Source organism: Hippocampus bargibanti, linkage group LG11 (genome assembly GCF_051943395.1).
Source record: "Hippocampus bargibanti isolate YZ-2025 linkage group LG11, ASM5194339v1, whole genome shotgun sequence".
Taxonomy (NCBI): Eukaryota; Metazoa; Chordata; class Actinopteri; order Syngnathiformes; family Syngnathidae; genus Hippocampus; species Hippocampus bargibanti.
Window position 1 is genome coordinate 16,459,065 of NC_142744.1, and position 18,258 is coordinate 16,477,322.

The window sequence follows — 18,258 nt, forward strand, 5'->3', positions numbered from 1 at the left end:
TTACTTCCGCTATGGGTACCAGTTTCCGCAAGACGCACCCACTTGATATTCAAAGTTCTTATTTAGCCAACATTAAACATTGCAACATGTGCATTTAACGTACAGTATTTATATTTTATTTACATTTCAGAAATGAAAAACGAGAGTACAACACGTAAAATTTGACCTTAAAGAAAAAATGTTTTATATTGGTAGAGAATAATGTAAAGGATTTTCCCCATCAAACCGTCAAGAAAAATAGTTTACATTCCGTATAAGAGAGTACAGGAAACTTGCAAGTATTATACATGTCTTATAGTACTAGTAATGATGCACTATGATGGTAAAGCGCAGGGAAAAATTGAGAAAAACCCATAGAAAAATAAACAGCTTTTCTAGAAGGCACAGTATGCAAAGCGTCACTTTTATGTGGAGCTGTATCTGGTAGCCGATATTTACAATCAAACCTCCAACTTCCGTGTATTGTTTCCAAATTCACAATCCAACTCAACTTTAGCTTTGCTTAAGTATTTATTTCTTCCGTAGTCGTTAGTACCCAGCATCAGTTCTGATATAAAAACGTTTCTTAGGGTGTGATAAAAAGAGTGACACAAAGATCAAGGGTCCTTCTGTCAGATAATGCTGGCCTGGCACCCTTGGTGAGCCATTCAATATACACAAATGTGAGTCGATAGACGATCCTAACCTAAAGTAGCTCTCATTCAGGGTGTCTGACCAAGTCTAAAATGTCTGTGTGATAAATACACACCAGAGATTAGGAACACGTTTGACAAGAAATCCAATTCTGCTTCTCTTCCTGCAGCCCAAAATTATCCCACAAAATACGTTAGAATCGAAATTACTTGTTGCTTATTCATACAAAAAAGAGATGGGCTGTGTGTGTTTTCATTTTTGCACTTTTAGAAGTTCGATACCACTTTAAATTTGTCGCGAAGCTTGTATTTATTGTATTTGGAGAAGATTGTGCATCAAAAGTAGTTTCTATAGCCTTTTGTGGTTATTAGACTGTCAAAGAGAGACTGAGCCCTGGTGATGGTTATGATGGGAAAAGGAAAAAAAAACAATACACACATAAACAGTAAATATAACATTGCAATTATTTTGCTTTGGTTTGGCCTGCTTCAGAAAATAACTAACTAGCCTTCCTGTCCAAAGTCATCTGTGAATTTTTTCAGTTTTTGCAGATCCTGATCATTGACGGTGGGCTTGGTGTTGGACAGGGACCTCAGCATGTCAGACTGCAAAGACCAAATCAAAAGAAAGCATTATTTCACCAGAACATGCAAGTAAAGGAAGCACAGTCTTGAAGGATGCCCCACCATGCAAACTACAGGTTCCTGAAGCTTCTCTCCGGGGACGTCGATCCACGTCATCTCGATTGCGTTGGGATCGCCGGGCGAGCAAGGCGTCAAGAGGTCGTGTACAATTATGAGGGGGTCTGATCTCGACGGTCCATTTACCTAAAACAACGCAAGTAATCCAAAGACAATTGATAATAGGAGGAAATGGCAATTGCTTCCCAAGCAAGAACATGACTGCAAAAAAAGTACCCTTTTAAAGTGTGTTGCCGCCTGGACCTTTCGGACGGGCTGCATGAGCGCATCTCTCACGATGATACTGATATCTGCGCCTGAGTAGCCGTCTGTTTTCTTGCCCAGTGTGACAAAATCCGAGTCGTTCAGACTGTTGGGGGTGGAGCCCAGGTGCAGCTTAAACATGAAGCCGCGGGCGTGCTCTTCTGGCAGTGGAATGTAGATCCTCTTCTCAAATCTAACATGGTTAGATGAAACAGAGGTGGGCGTGGACAATGGGATTGGACGCTATGCAACCCGCATTAACTCGGGTTGAGTCACTACCTTCTTCTGATGGCAGAGTCGAGGGTCCATGGAATGTTTGTCGCCCCGAGTACCAGCACTCCGTCATTGTCATTTCCAACACCTGGAATAAAATTAGATTACAGAGTAAATTTCAATGATCTGGGGGAAAATGATCTCATGCCATTTATTTATTGGTCAATATTGTGATTTGACCATTTGCTTTGTCAACGTCCTCCATGTATTTACGTAACTAACACGAGCAATATATTCATCTGGATGAAAATACAAAAAAAAAAAAACGTTCTGGAATGTATTCAGCTGTATTCATCATGAGAGATTTAAGAGCCAAACTTTTGGGAATATATGTTATTTTCCAAATATGTTTCCCTGGCATTTAACATGTCACGCCAAAACGTGACATGTTAAATGCCAGGGAAACAATGGCATCAAGTGCACGCCTTCTAAACATCGCTTCTATTTATAGCTGAGCAGCAGCCGCATTTTTTTCTGCCCTATGTGATTGATCCAGTTACCAATCCATTAACATTTTAACTGGGTGATGGAAAGATGGGAGAGGGGTGGAAGCGAGGCTGTCAGCATTAAGAGCATAGTGAACATTGGCTAGACATTAAACACAAGTTTGTTTACCTGGTTGCTAATGTCTGTTTCAACACCGCTACAACACTTCCATTAAAAACAGCCAACAGCGACACACTGGAGTGACTTAAGGTTGGTTGTGTGTTAAAATAGGCTGTAAGTATCAAAATACAGTAAAGTCTCATTATTTCGATATTCTCGGGAGTTAGAAAAAATATCGATATAACCGTACTGTCGATATATCCGTCCTGCGCCAAACTGCATTAAAGGGGGCGGGGGGACACGTAAACGGGGTATCTCTGATATGGCATGTCATTTTATCATTGGGTTCATGGATTGCGTATCTAACATGCTTTTTGTACAGTAGTGAAGTGAAAATTAATTTGTGCATAAAATAAAAACGTCTTTACACTTTTTTAATGACTATTTCCTTTCAAAAATGCTACCAACACAAATTCCTCACTTTCTATTCACACGAAAAAAACAGTGATTGCTGCAAGCGATAAAGATATCTGAATGATACACAATTAAATACAGTACATGCATGAAAAACCAAAACTGCAACGTTTACATTACTTACATTGATGAAGTATGTTTGGTCTGAGAAGCGTGTTGCGCCCAAAAGCCGCCATTAGATGGCATCCAAATGTCATATAAGAAACGGAGGTGGTCATCGGGAGCTCGCCATTTTGTGCCTCTTTTTTTTGGGGTGAGAGATGTTCCCCCAATGTTGCCTCAAAATGGCACATATAATTCTTTAATCGATTGCAAACATGTATGCCATTGTTGTCGCCATTGTTGAAGACGGTAGAAAATGTCGTCTGCTACACAGGGAGCTGGTCACGTTACAAACTCATGTCACCACGTCACGTGACCAAGTCGACCAATGGCGCGACCGATACAGCGACCGATATAGCGCAGCGACAGATACAGATTTCGATAATTGTGGTACTGTATAGAAACCCCTAAGCAAATATCGATTCACAGTAAGTATCTTTTGTATCGATATAAACATAGCAAAATGGCCGGCGGGACATGAAAAAGAGCACCGTAGTAACCGGATTATCGTAAAAACCACGAATCGTACTAAACGGAACTAATTATACATAAAAAGACTTGAAATGTGCACGGGAAATGAAAATAGTGTCGTAATAAGCAGTATTATCAATATAAACGGTATCGATATAACGAGACTTTACTGCAGTTGAAACCAGAAGTTTAGATACACTATGAGTATATAAAAAAAGCACATAGGCGCATACATTTTCAACAGCATTGAGATGATAGGCTTGTGGAAGGTGACTCCAAAACATTGACTCTATTTGACTTATGCCACTTTGTAACCAGTTTGGCAAGATTGCTTTGGGCCATTGTCCTTTTGGAAGAGCTGTTTGTGGCCAAAATTGTCACTTTTTGGCTATAGTCTTGATATATATTTCCACAAATTCTTTTTTCCTCATAATACTACACGAACCGGTCCCTCGCGCAGCAAAAAAAAAAAAAAAAAAAAAAAAAAAAAAAAAAAAACACATAGACAACCGAATCGGTAGTCGAGTGGTTAGCACACCGGCTTCATAGTGCAGAGGTCGCCAGTTCGCGTCCCGGTCCGGCCTCCCTCCGGACTCGCGTGGGTTTTCTCCGGGTCCTCCGGTTTCCTCCCACACTCCAAAAACATGCATGGCAGGCAGATTGAGCACTCCAAATTGTCCCGAGGTGTGAGTGTGAGAGTGACTGTTGTATGTCTTTGTGTGCCCTGTGATTGGCTGGCAACCAATTCGGGGTGTCCCCCGCCCCGTGCCCGAAGACAGCTGAGATAGGCTCCAGCAACCCCGCGACCCTAATGAGAAATAAGCGGTACGCAAAATGAGATGAGACATATACAACCACAATTTTTCTTTTTCCTTCCAAGTGGAACTTCTTTTCCTTTCGGCTTTTCCCTTCAGGGGTCGCCACAGCGAATCAATGTCCTCCATCTATCCCGGTTTTGTGCATCCTCTTCTATCACACCAGCTACCTTCATGTCCTCTTTGACCACATCCATAAACCTCCTCTTCGGTCTTCCTCTGCCTGGCAGTTCAAGGCTCAGCATCCTTCTCCCAATATAGTCACTCTCCTCTGGACATGTCCAAACCATCACAGTCTGGCCTCTCTGACTTTCTCTCCAAAGCCTCTTATATGAGTTGCCCCCCTAATGTACTCCTTCCTGATCCTATCCAACCTGGTCACTCCTAAAGAAACCGCAACATCTTCATCTCTGCTACCTCCAGCTCTGCTTCCTGTCTTTTCTTCAGTGGCACTGTCTCCAGTTCAAACATCATGGCTGGTCTCACCACTGTTTTATGCACTTTTCCTTTCAGCCTAGCTGAAACACTCCTGTCACACATCACACCTGACATTTTTCTCCAGCCGGAGCGGCTGGAGAAAAATGCCTGCCTGCCTGGACACGCTTCTTCACCTCTTTTCCACACTCTCCATTGCTCTGGACAGTTGACCCCAAGTACTAAAAATCATCCACCTTCTTTATTTCTGCTCCCTGTAGCATCACTCTTGCACTTGGATCCCTCTCATTCACACACATGTATTCCGTCTTGCTGTGACTGATCTTCATTCCTCTCCTTTCCAGGGCATATATCCACATCTCTAGTTTCTCCGCCACCTGTTCCCCGTTCTCGCTACAGATCACAATGTCATCTGCAAACATCATGGTCCACAGAGATTCTTGTCTAACATCGTCTGTGAGCCTGTATATTACCATGGCAAATAAGAAGGGGCTTAGAGCTGACCCCTGGTGGAGTCCCACCTCCACCTTGAATTTCTCCGTCATACCGACAGCATACCTCACAACTGTCTTACAGTCATGATACATGCCTTGCACCACTCTGACATACTTTTCTGTCACTCCAGACTTCCTCATGCAATACCACAGCTCTTCTCTGGGCACCCTGTCGTACGCTTTCTCCAGATCTACAAATACACAATGCAATTCCTTCTGACCTTCTCTGTACTTCTCTATCAGCATTCTTAAAGCAAACACTGCATCTGTCGTACTCTTTTTTTGGCATGAAGCCATACTGCTGATCACAAATGTTCACTTCTGCTCTTAGTCTTGCTTCAACTCTTTCCCAGAGTTTCATTGTATGGCTCATCAACTTTATTCCTCTGTAGTTAGTACTACTCTGCACATCTCCTTTGTTCTTAAAAATGGGCACGAGTACACTTCATCTCCATTCTTCAGGCATCTGTTCACCATCTAAGATCTTGTTGAATAACCCCGTCAGGAACACCATCTAAGACACTTCCATACCTCGATTGGTAAATCATCAGGCCCGAGTGCCTTTCCCCCCCCATCATCCTCTTCAGCGCACTCCTCACTTCATCCTTGCTAATGGTTTGCTATGTCTTGGTCCACAACAGTCACGTCTTCTACTCTTTGTTCCTTCTCATTTTCCTCATTGATCAATTCTTCAAAGTACTCTTTCCATCTGGCCATCACACAATTGTCACCTGTCAATACATTGCCATTTCTATCCTTAATCACCCGAACCTGCTGCAGGTCCTTACCATCGTTGTTTCCATACCACTTTATCCTCATTAGGGTCGCGGGGGTTGCTGGAGCCTATCTCAGCCGTCTTCGGGCACGAGGCGGGGGACACTCTGAATGGTTGCCAGCCAATCGCAGGGCACACAGAGACAAACAACCATTCGCACTCACACACATACCTAGGGGCAATTTTGGAGCGTTCAATCACCCTGCCATGCATGTTTTTGGAATGTGGGAGGAAACCGGAGGACCCAGCTAAAAACCCACACAGGCCTGGGGAGAACATGCAAACTCCACACAGGGAGACTGGACCGGGTCTTGAACTCACAACCTATGCACTGTGAAGCCGGCATGCTAACCAGTCGACTACCGGGCCACTCCACATGGTGTTAATATTTGCGTCTATTTGTTTGAAGATGTGGCACTCTTGGGGATCTGAGAATTGCGACGATGGATGAACCATACTTGTGACGGTGCACAATTATCTTCCTCATATCGCTGATACGTCTGTGTAAGCTCTCAGTCGTACAGGAGTGGTCCATCGATGAAAAGGTTTCTTCAGCCGTCATCTGTGCTTCTTTGAAGGTGTCGGACGTTTTATGTCTTATCCAAGAAACTTCATCAGCAAACTCAAGTCTTACTGGTAGTTTAGGCCCTATATATATCCCTAATGTCCAGACATGGCGGTGCCGGACTCTGCTATGATAGGTCCCTGCTCTCAGGTTGGCGGGGGCAGAGGACTACCCACTGCAGCTGCTCCACTGATAGTTCCTGTCGTTTGCCTTGGTTATCACTAACTGTATAGCTCACTCCACTGCCTCGAAACATCCTCGGCATGTGTCAGCTTGTGAAACTGGAAGTTGTTTGTGATTGAACCATACCCGCAAACAAAACACGTCTTGGGGGGAGCAGAAGACTACCCCCTGCAGGTGCTCCACTGATAGTTTCTATCGTTCTGACTAACGACTGGCCTGATTGCCCCACTTCGACCGGTATCACCTCATCAGTATTCCTAATCCCATGTTGCCTAAGCAGGCTATTGTATGAACAATATATACAGTAAAGTCTCGTTATATCGATATTCAAGGGAGTCCGAAAAAATATCGATATAACCGGGACTATCGATATATCCGACCCTGTTTGCATGTAATTTTCTCCGTGCGTGCATAGAAATAGTATCGATATAACCGGGACTATCGATATATCCGATATCGATATCCGATATGTTCCCAGCACTGCGCTTTTCTGGACAGAGATATCCGATGTTGTTCCCGGGATCTGTTGCAACCACTCGTCGAGTTTGGGGGTCACTGCCCCAAGTGCTCCGACCACCACAGGCACGACTGTCACCTTTACCTTCCAGGCTCTCTCCAGCTCCTCTCTGAGCCCTTGGTATTTCTCGATTTTCTCATGTTCCTTCTTTCTGATGTTCCCATCACTCGGGACCGCTACATCCACGACAACGGCTTTCCTTCCCCCTTTATCTATGACCACGATATCTGGTTGGTTGGCCATTACCATCTTGTCAGTCTGTATCTGGAAGTCCCACAGGATTTTTGCTCGGTCATTCTCCACCACCTTGGGAGGTGTTTCCCATTTTGACCTTGGGGTTTCCAGTCCATACTCCGCACAGATGTTTCGGTTGCCTAAGCAGGCTATTGTATGAACAATATATACAGTAAAGTCTCGTTATATCGATATTCAAGGGAGTCCGAAAAAATATCGATATAACCGGGACTATCGATATATCCGACCCTGTTTGCATGTAATTTTCTCCGTGCGTGCATAGAAATAGTATCGATATAACCGGGACTATCGATATATCCGATATCGATATAACGAGACTTTACTATAAAAAAAAAAAAAAATCCTCGTCTCACCCACCATGGGTGGTGTCTGTCCCCATTTCAGCTCGGGTCCTCTACCAGAGGCCAGGAAGCTTGAGGGTTCTGCGCAGTATCCGTGCTGTTCCCAGCACTGCGCTTTTCTGGACCGAGATATCCGATGTTGTTCCCGGGATCTGTTGCAACCACTCGTGGAGTTTGGGGGTCACTGCCCCGAGTGCTCCGACCACCACAGGCACGACTGTCACCTTTACCTTCCAGGCTCTCTCCAGCTCCTCTCTGAGCCCTTGGTATTTTTCGATTTTCTCATGTTCCTTCTTTCTGATGTTCCCATCACTCGGGACCGCTACATCCACGACAACGGCTTTCCTTTCCCCTTTATCTATGACCACGATATCTGGTTGGTTGGCCATTACCATCTTGTCAGTCTGTATCTGGAAGTCCCACAGGATTTTTGCTCGGTCATTCTCCACCACCTTGGGAGGTGTTTCCCATTTTGACCTTGGGGTTTCCAGTCCATACTCCGCACAGATGTTTCGGTAGACTATGCCAGCCACCTGGTTATGGCGCTCCATGTAGGCTTTCCCTGCCAGCATCTTACACCTTGCAGTTACGTGTTGGATTGTCTCAGGTGCCTCTTTGCACAACCTCCACCTTGGGTCTTGTCTGGTGTGGTATATCCCTGCCTCTATGGCTCTGGTGTTCAGGGCCTGCTCTTGGGCAGCCAGGATGAGTGCCTCTGTGCTCTCCTTTAGGCCAGCCCTCTCTAGCTACTGATAGGACTTCTTGAGATATATATATATATATATATATATACAGTAAAGTCTCGTTATATCGATATCGGTTATATCGATAGTACCGCTTATTACGATACTATTTCTATGAAGAATGAGAATGAGAAAATTACATGCGCGCAGGGTCGGATATATCGATAGTCCCGGTTATGTCGATATTTTTTCGGACACCAGAGAATATCGATATAACGAGACTTTACTGTATAATACATTTTATTTCAAGCGCCTTTCAAAACACCCAAGGACACTTTACAACAAAAACAATAAAACAAAGCACATAACAATAAAACCATAAGTAAAATGATACATAATAAAATAGCAGATAGAACTATACATTGAAAGCAATTTTAACCAAGTGGGTTTTGAGGTGAGCCTTGAAAATAGGGAATATATATATATCTCTCCCTACTGTCCAGACATGGCGGTGCCGGACTCTGCTATGATAGGTCCCTGTCTCAGGTTGGGGCGAGCAGATGACGACTTCCTACGCCTCCACTGATTGTTCCTATTGTTCTAACGACTGGCCTGATTGCCCCACTTCCACCGGTATCACCTCATCAGTATTCCTAATCCTATTTTGCCTAAGTAGGCAGTTGTACGAACGATCCAAATTGAACCTCACCCCACCATATTGGTTTAAAGAAGGATTTATCGGTTTTATAAAAATCGCTTCTTTTAGTCCCCTTTCAAACCATCTATGTTCTTTCGCCAAGATTTAAAAAAAAAATCTGAGAGCAGGGACCTATCATAGCAGAGTCCGGCATGTCTGTACAGTAGGGATATATATATAGGGCCTAAACTACCAGTAAGACTTTAGTTTGCTGACAAAGTTTCTTGGATAAGAAGTGAAACGTCCGACACCTTCAAAGAAGTACAGATTACGGCTGAAGAAACCTTTTCATCATATCGCTGATGTTTTCTTTTGACAAGTCCATGTTACATAAAAAAGCAGCGTATTTCGGTGTGCCTTCAAATAGACCCAAGTGTTGTTGTCTGATGTTGTTGCCAAACCTGGCAGAAGATTTGAAAGACATGCCACCATCTGTATTTGCCCAAATTGTTTAAATGTGTGATGCGAGGTTCTGACTTTGAAGAAAGAAATGTAAAAGTTAACGAGAGTACATTGTATAGCTCTGCAAGTTTAAGATTATTCACTTTTTTTGCTGGAGAGTTAAAAACAGAAGCCCCAACTATGTTTTCAAGTAAAACCATGATCCACTCAAAACAATAATGTGATTCAATTCAAAATTATCTACTTTGGCTGTCATTTTTTCTGTCCGAGACAGCTTTTTGGTTGAAAATGTAAAATAATTGTGAAGGATTTATGTGGTCTTTTCATGCAATTTATTGTTTTGACCAACCTTGCACAGAAGAAATTAAAAGTGAGTGCGTCATGTTTAATCAGCCAATGATTGTCGCTAGTCAGACCTACCTTGCATCTGCACCAGGAATTCTGTCTTGATACGTCGCGCCGCCTCGCTCTCGTTCTCGCTCCTGGAGCCGCAGAGTGAGTCGATCTCATCAATGAAGATAATGGAGGGCTTGTTTTCTCTCGCGAGGGCAAACAGATTCTTAACTAACCTGGATGAGAGGGAGAGAGATGAGGAGTTAATGACGTTTGATCAGACGGTCTGACTACCTTTTGGCCTTCGATTGGTACTTACTTTTCACTTTCTCCCAACCATTTGGAAACAAGATCAGAAGAGGAGACAGACAGAAAGGTCGAGTTGTTGGCTTCTGTGGCGACAGCTTTGGCGAGATAAGACTTTCCTGTACCCGGCGGTCCAAAGAGCAGGATGCCCCTCCAGGGTGTTCTCTTGCCTTCAAATCACCAAAGCCGTCATTGGAATTTAACGGGTGGTTAGGAACATAACACCTGGTCTTAACACTAAATTGTATACTGTACCTGTAAATAGATGAGGAAATTTAATTGGGAGAATCACAGCTTCTTTCAGGGCCTCTTTCGCGCCCTCTAAACCGGCAACATCATCCCACTTGATATTGGGCTTCTCCATAACAATTGCACCTGGAAATGGGAAGAAGAAAAAAAATTAAAAAAAAAAAACACATTGCCAAAAAACAATGCTTGGATTAAAAAAAACATTACCGTATTTTTCGGATTATAAATCACAGTTTTTTTCATAGTTTGGTCGGGGGTGCGACTTATAAATCGGAGCGATTTATATATGCTTTTTTATTACTGTATATCATTTCACATGTTATTTTCACATTAAACCGCAAGAGCACAGAGAAGAGGAAGTGGCGCCTTGTCTACCTGCCGAGTTGGGGAAGTTATTTAAAAGTGACACCGAGGATGAAGATTTCCTTGGATTTGGTGATTTGGAGTAAAACCTGCTATTTTGGTAAACTTGTTAGCATGTTCTTTGTGCTAGAGTTATCAGAATAACTCTTGTAAAAGACTGTTCTGGGTTACCAAAAAGGAGGTGTGTCCATCGGAGTTGCGTAGAGCAAGAGCTGCGGATGGTATGTTGGAAAAAAAAGTGAAACGGAGCCTGATGTTCTCTATTTTATTTTAATTTAATTAATTTATTTTAAATTGCTTTTCAAGATGACATGTATGTTGTTTGGTGTTGGATTTTATCAAATAAATTTTCCCCAAAAATGCGACTTATCCTCCAGTGTGACCTATATATTTTTTTCTTCTTAATATGCATTTTTTGGCTGGTGCGACCTATAATCTGGAGCGACGTATAATCCAAAACATACGGTATATTATTTGACTGCATAAAATATTGTGTTATTTGATTTTCAAACAAATATTTCCAAAAACGTAAACATTTTCTTGAATTTTTTTTGGACACAGGGCCGCAGTAAACCTTTTAAGATGTAAGGATGAACTTAATGAGTGCTTTTGAAAGGTGGACTTCCGTCCACATTGTCAGATTATGAGAAACAAAAAATACCCAATCAATAGCAATTATAGATTGTACAAAAAGCAAATCACAAACTAACATGCTTTTTTCCCCTTCATTTTATAACCTGCTCATTTTCATTTCCAACCGTTGTCCTGCGCCCAATGCAAACATATTTTAGACATGCTATTACACTGGCAAAGGCATTGGAATCGAATGACTGACATGGGTCTCAAAACAAACGGACGTTGAGAACAAACAGCCGCAGTGTTTTACAGAAACTAAGCAGTTAAGAATGGTACATTCTTCTTAAAGGAAAGTTAATGATGACGACAGTTTGCACCCAAAACAAATTAATTTACTATATTATTCTTATGGCGGCCCTTTAGTCAATTGGTTCGTACGTTCACTTGACAGTGCATATTTTCAATTCCATCTCCTCTGTGGGTGGAGTTTGCATGTTCTTCAAGGACCGCGTGGGTTTTCTCCGGGTCCTCCGGTTTACCTCCCACAATCCAAAAACATATGCGGCATGCTGATTGACCACTCTAAATCGTGTGGATGGTTGTTTGTCTATGTGTGCCCTGCAATTGGCTGGAAAACGGTTTAGGGTGTCTCCTGCCTATTGCTCAAATACAGTTGAGATAGGCTTAAGCAAAGCGACCCAAGTGAGGAAGAAGCAGTTCGGAAAATGAGCGAATGAATGACTATTATTTTTAGACCAATTCAACATGTCAGGAGTAAGGGTATATTCTGCTTTGGTGATTCTTTTCTAGCTAACGTAGACAAGAGTAAATACAAACTCCCACCCCGCCTCCCGAGTTTGATGCTGTGCTGTGATTCAGAAATACTTCCCAAGTTGGCAAATAACAAACCTGAGAGTTGATTCTGCAACTTCTTCTTCTCTGGGTCATCACCGTCATCGCTATCATTCCTGAACACACAAACCAACAAAATCAACAAGACTGAGGATCTTTATTCAGACCTGAATGGGTCTATACATCACTGCACCACCCACAAACGCACCCTTTGTCATTCGACTCTTTGACAGGTTTAGCAGGTGGAGCTTTCTCTTTCTTTTGGAGATACTCCTTCAACTTCTCTGCCCGATCCAAATATTCAGCACATTTGGCACGGATGCTTTGTTTTGCTTTTTCACCTTGAGCTTCATCTGAAGGGAGTCCGGAGAACATTAAGTGACCATATACACACAGAGCATTTCCAAAGCCTTTCCATCGTGCAGGCTGAATGTAGATACTTTTGTCACTGAAGGCTTACATTTGACGACATGGAGGAAGTACTGCACAGCTGCCTGGTACATCCGCAGAGCCTCCTCATAATTCTGAGCTTTATCCTCCTGAGCCGCCTTGCTGGCAAGATCAATGGCTTTCTAGGTAGGGGGGACAGACAGACAGACAGATAGACAGACAGACACACACACGCACACACACAAAAATCGTTTTACACATACCAACAAGAAAAACAAATGAGAGCAGCTTCCCTACCTTGCAAATGACAATGAAAATCAACACAGGCCGGCTCATTGGATGTCTTTGAGCGATTATTATGGTTTGTGTTTCCTCCAGTGCAGGATGCGTTACAATTTAGTTTTCTTTGCAAAATTGTTTGGATAATATGTATCCAAACAAAATACTTATCATTCGATATTAACGAACACGTGGAGGAGAGATGGCCACTCTCCTCCAACAACCCCTAGTGTACATTATTTTACATGTGGTGTACATAGTGATTTCCCATTTTTCAAGTGGGGGGTCCTTGATATTTTAAAACTCAGACGTCAAAGTATTTTTATGATTGTTCACTTAAATAAATGTGCGAGTTCTCCAATGTTAAACTGAATGTGATCATCCATGAGCGGCTCCCCTCTCTCTCCCGGCAAAGTGGCGTTTTCGTGTTTATTATGTTTGTTAAAATCATTTTAAGTGCCTTGCACGCTGGGTCCAAGAGGACAGTAATTTCATCTGTACTGTATGTCATGCATATTAGTATATTTGACAATAAAGCTGACTTTTACTACTAATTAAATTGAGTTTCTTATTATACTACTTGACGTTGCGTACTGAAAGGCATACAGTGGTTCCGTATCACGACGTCGAGGTAGGAGGGCCATCACCTGACGACAGTGTCCACTTCCTATTGGCTTGTTTTTCTTTACAAAACGACCCTAAAGCTATCTTTAAACATAATTATGACATTGCTCTTGTACACTGAGTAAAATGGAGTCACCGCACGAGCCAAAAACAACATGCTAGCTGGATCGTTAGCCGAGCTGTCAACCGAAGCTCGCGGTTGACACACTGTCGTAAATACAATTAAACACAAGGTTTGGGGACGAGTTAATTGTCAGTAAAATGGATTTTTATGGCATGACTTTAGTGGCCCACGGACGACCTTTATCAAATAACAACAAAAGTTAGCAGCAGCTAAGGGAGCTAAAACGGCTAAATAGCAGCATACCTTTTCCTTTCGACACTCGGCCAACACTACGAACGAGGTGTTTCAAAAAACGACAGTTCAAGAGAAAACATTAATTTTATTTTATGTTATTGCGGAAAATCGTAAGTTGTCTCACAATCATTTTGCCAGTTTCGGTTTTCACCATTTACTTACCTGTAAATTGTTGTTAGTAGCCATGGGGGCTGATCACTTGTCCGATAGCCAAAACGATCGAAAGATATTCGAAAGAGTCTGCCTATAAAACTTCGTTGAGAAATGAACTCGTTAATGTGTAATTCTGGCAACACTTTGGCTTGTTTTCCTTTATGAAATCGTCCCCGACTTGTTTCGAGGAGGGAACTTCCGCATTGAAAAGCGTCGACTTGCGCACCGGGAATGTGTTAACGTCACGACGCCAATGACGCTTGCCCAACGTCATCTGTATTTTTTCACGCTCTCCTTTATTTGAACACAACAACTCTTGCAACCGTAGCTTCTTTCTATTGCTGGCTTACAAATGTATTAATTTCGGAATATTGTTGCGCATTTTAACTTAACGTGGCTTCATAAAATTGATATTTCTGGTAATATATAAATTGACACTGCTGTGTACACAGAGTCCTCTATGACATCGCTCCATCTCTGACGAATGTGTACACACTTAAAAATATATGCGAAACACTTTGAGGATAGTAAAAAAAAATGGGGAAAGGAGCAGTATGGTGGAAACTGAGCTTGTTTCTTGTGTAAGTGACGATGTTTAGGTATTCTTGATTCTTGATTTTTCATGTAGCCATACTTCACAAAAGAACGTATTTTTCCTGCCAAGTTTTTAACTCCTTATGCTGTCAAGTCCGTCTTGCTACTCTTTGCAGCTTCTGAAAATATCACCACTATTCCTGCCATGCTGCTGTCAAGTACTTTCTCTACATTAGTTTATCACTAACTTGCATTGTTACAAAAAGCCACAATTACAAGAAATGTATATACAAAAAAAAACCACTTTCAGGCCATGAATATTAAAATACATAAATCTTCTTTTCCTTTCGGCTTTTCCCTTCAAGGGGTCGCCACAGCGAATCAGTAACCTCCATCTTCAGAGGTATGATACGCATGTTTGTTTTGGTCAAGCTTTTACGTCGGATGCCCTTCCTGACACAACCCTCTGTATTTATCCGGGCTTGGGACCGGCACAAGAAGACTTATGTCTCTTTGTGGCTACAGAACAAGCAACTCTAAATGAATGAAATGAGGGTGGGTGTCTGTGTCTTAGTGTGCCTTCCAGTGCCGCATTTATTTCCTGTATATGATAGCTGTCCATGTTAAGCGCTTTGTTACAGCTTCAGCCGTTGTTAAAGCGCTATATAAACCAATACGTATTGTATTGTATGACAACCAAATGTCTGAAAAACGAATTAATTGTGCATCTTTTGTAACCTCAAACCCTGTCAGGATGGTTATATAGTCCATCCTCTTTGTCTATTATTATGTATGCATTTGCATAAAAAACATCTGTATCAACCTCTTTATACTCCAGGTACTCATGTAGTTCTTCTGCTCGATCCAGGTACTCCTTGCATTTGTCTCTGATTTTCTGATTGCCATCTTTACCCTGTGGTTCACCTGACAGAAAGGAAGACATAAAGCTCATTATCATTCACTTGAGAGATTATTTTTTTCTCATAGATGAAACAAGATTTGACAAGCATAGTGACTCCTCTCAGGTTGATCATCGTCACACAAGCCAAAGGAAAAACAAACAAATAAACACAGAATGAATCATTGTACTGTGCTGTAAAGACCCCGAGCCGAAGCATTTCCAAACAACATCCATCAGACACAATGTGTTTCCTGACGTGGTGACTCACGATTTAAAATGTGGAGAAAGTACTTGACAGCGTGTTTGTAGGAGCGAATGGCCTCTTCATAGTTCCCTGCCTGGTCTTCTTGCGCGGCCTTCTGCGCTACTGCGATGGCTTTCTGAAAGGAGATAATAATGATTGCTAAAAACATGTCCCTTATTCTTTGATTAGCTTTTTGGGCTGCATATGCAGAGCGAAATGTTAGAAGAAGCCCAATATTACGACAATCTCAATCATTAACTTGCTGTGAAATGAATCCTTGTCTGACAACATCAGCCAAAACATGGAATTTAATTTTTTGTGTACAGCTCTTGTATTTTTCTCTCTTGGGCAGTTGTATCTACTAAGTTTAAATTAGATCACGCTTATTTACTTAACTGGACTACCACAATCCCCTCCAAAAGTTCAGAATTTGAATGGTCAGGCCACTTCTTTAATTTTTCCTGACATTTGTGCTTGAATTAAAAAAAAGGGTAAAGAATGGAAAATAAAAGCTAAATAGGTTTTATTTTCCATTCTTTACCCCTCTATCTGATAGTCAATGGATGTAGAATTGTTTATAAATTTAGACTCGCTGTTATAATGAATGGGCATTTTTGTCCCAAACCATCTATTCTTCATATGATATCAACTCCTAGTAAGTAACTGACAGGTATGTTTTGTTTCTCATGTGCGTTTTAAACCATTGACTATTGAAAAAATAAATCGCAGAATGACTACCGGTAAATTTCTTTTCTTATTTGGATTCTCTCTTAACTTAATTCAAACAAGTTACAGATATAATCAGTATGAAAATGATGGAATGGATATGAGTAAAGAAGAAGCGCTTGTGAAGCAGAGAGAAGTTCCCAAACATTGGTCAGAGCAAACGCAACCATTTTGAACATCCTGAAGAGTAAAGACACTACTGACGCCCTAAGTAACAAATGAAAAATAGGCAATTGCAGCTGTTGGAGACAGAAACATTGTGCAAAGTGTGAATAAAAAAACAAACAACTGACTGGAATGACTGGATCACAATTGCATCGCTGCAGAATATGTCACTATGAAGATGTAAACAACTTACTGTTTTGGCAAGGAGACTAGGATGGATATTGCCAAAAAGGTACCTAACCAAACCTAGAATATTCAGGGACTGATTAGACAAAGATCAAACATTAGCCAATTGTAATTCTTAAGATTTTAAGGAAAATGTTCTGATCCTGATTCCAACCCTACAAGCTGAATTATGAAACAGCTAGGGGAAATTAGTGGAAGATTTTTGACTGCCCGTGTAAATCATGAGACTTAAACCTTACAGAGCACATATTTTACCTGCTAAAGAGGAAAGTGAAGGGAGTGACTGGTCAAAATAAACAACCAAAACAAGACGAGCTTTTGCATTGGAAGGCAAAAAGAAGAATGCAGAAGGTTGGTGAGACCAGCAAAAGAATTGCACAAAAAATATAGGGCATTACTGTTTTCATGTTCATGCATTTGAAGTCTATCAATTACAATACTGTTGTTCACCTGAAAAATGTGTTTTCAATACCATACGGTATAAAAAATTGTCATTTTTTGTGCCTTATCATTGTTATGACTAAATAGTTTGGATATGGTGCACAGAAGTTTGCAATTAGCATGGGTAGGGCAACAAATACGTTTCAATCATGGACTAGCTCACTTTTATTGCAGGACATTGGGCAATAGTACTGGGAGAATGTGAAGAGGCTGCTCCTATTGTGAACCTTCAACAACAGTCGACAACGTGCAGCCGGTACAGTCAACATAAACGCAAGCACCGCTTCCATTTAAAAACATGTCTGGTCGGCTGCATTGTTTAATTCATTGGTCACAATACAAGCTTGAGCTTTTCTCGGCCAAAAAGTCAACAAGAACTTGATTTGTTCGCTAAATGAAATCTTAGTTTGTCATTTACGGTGAACATGAAAGCAAAAGTGAGTTTGTTCATTCTACCTGCAGATTGGTCGGCTCCATGTCGTAATCCAGTCGACCCTTAAAACCAACAAATCGAATTTCAAACCTTGTTTTGAATTTGTTGAAAAACCAAGTGACAGCGGATTGGAGTTCCTGGTTGGATTCGTCTGTCCGTGCGTGCGTGCGCGGACACGCGCGCCACACATTCAACAATGCCGTCCAAGTAAGTGAGTCACAAGATGTTGTCAAGCAAGTTCCAAACAAACACTGCTTTCCCGAAGCCCGTGTTTTTCCCCACTGATTATAAAAATTCCTTTAAATATCAATGTTTTTTTTAATTAAAAAACATTAGCACTCGCCCCACAGTGAAACATAGCCAGCTCGCTACCGTACCAGTTAGACTTCTGAAATTCCAAGTTTGTGAACGCCCCTAAAAATAGTATACACAACTGAGACACTAGGGGGAAGCAGATTTCTAGTTTTCGACCCGGCTAGCGACCGATTTGAATAACTTCCCCAAAAACCGGATTCGGGTTTTATATTCCACAATAATTGC

General features: G+C 41.7%; 1 protein-coding gene across 2 annotated transcripts; it reads right to left on the reverse strand.

Annotated features, from left to right (window-relative positions):
* Positions 1–93: 93 nt before the first annotated feature.
* On the reverse strand, positions 94–18,084 carry vps4b (vacuolar protein sorting 4 homolog B). Of its 2 annotated transcripts, XM_089008023.1 has the most exons (13): positions 17,742–18,084; positions 15,792–15,903; positions 15,446–15,546; positions 12,745–12,856; positions 12,493–12,637; positions 12,342–12,400; positions 10,500–10,619; positions 10,258–10,414; positions 10,026–10,174; positions 1,857–1,938; positions 1,551–1,770; positions 1,320–1,460; positions 94–1,238 (listed from the first exon to the last, which is right to left on the reverse strand). In XM_089008023.1, the coding sequence occupies exons 1-13, from the start codon at positions 17,760–17,762 to the stop codon at positions 1,137–1,139; spliced, it is 1,521 nt and encodes a 506-aa protein (XP_088864149.1). In that variant the 5' UTR covers positions 17,763–18,084; the 3' UTR covers positions 94–1,136. The 2 variants fall into 2 exon arrangements, with proteins under 2 accessions (XP_088864149.1, XP_088864150.1); XM_089008024.1 differs by lacking the exons at positions 15,446–15,546; positions 15,792–15,903; positions 17,742–18,084 and adding an exon at positions 14,098–14,311.
* Positions 18,085–18,258: the final 174 nt, after the last annotated feature.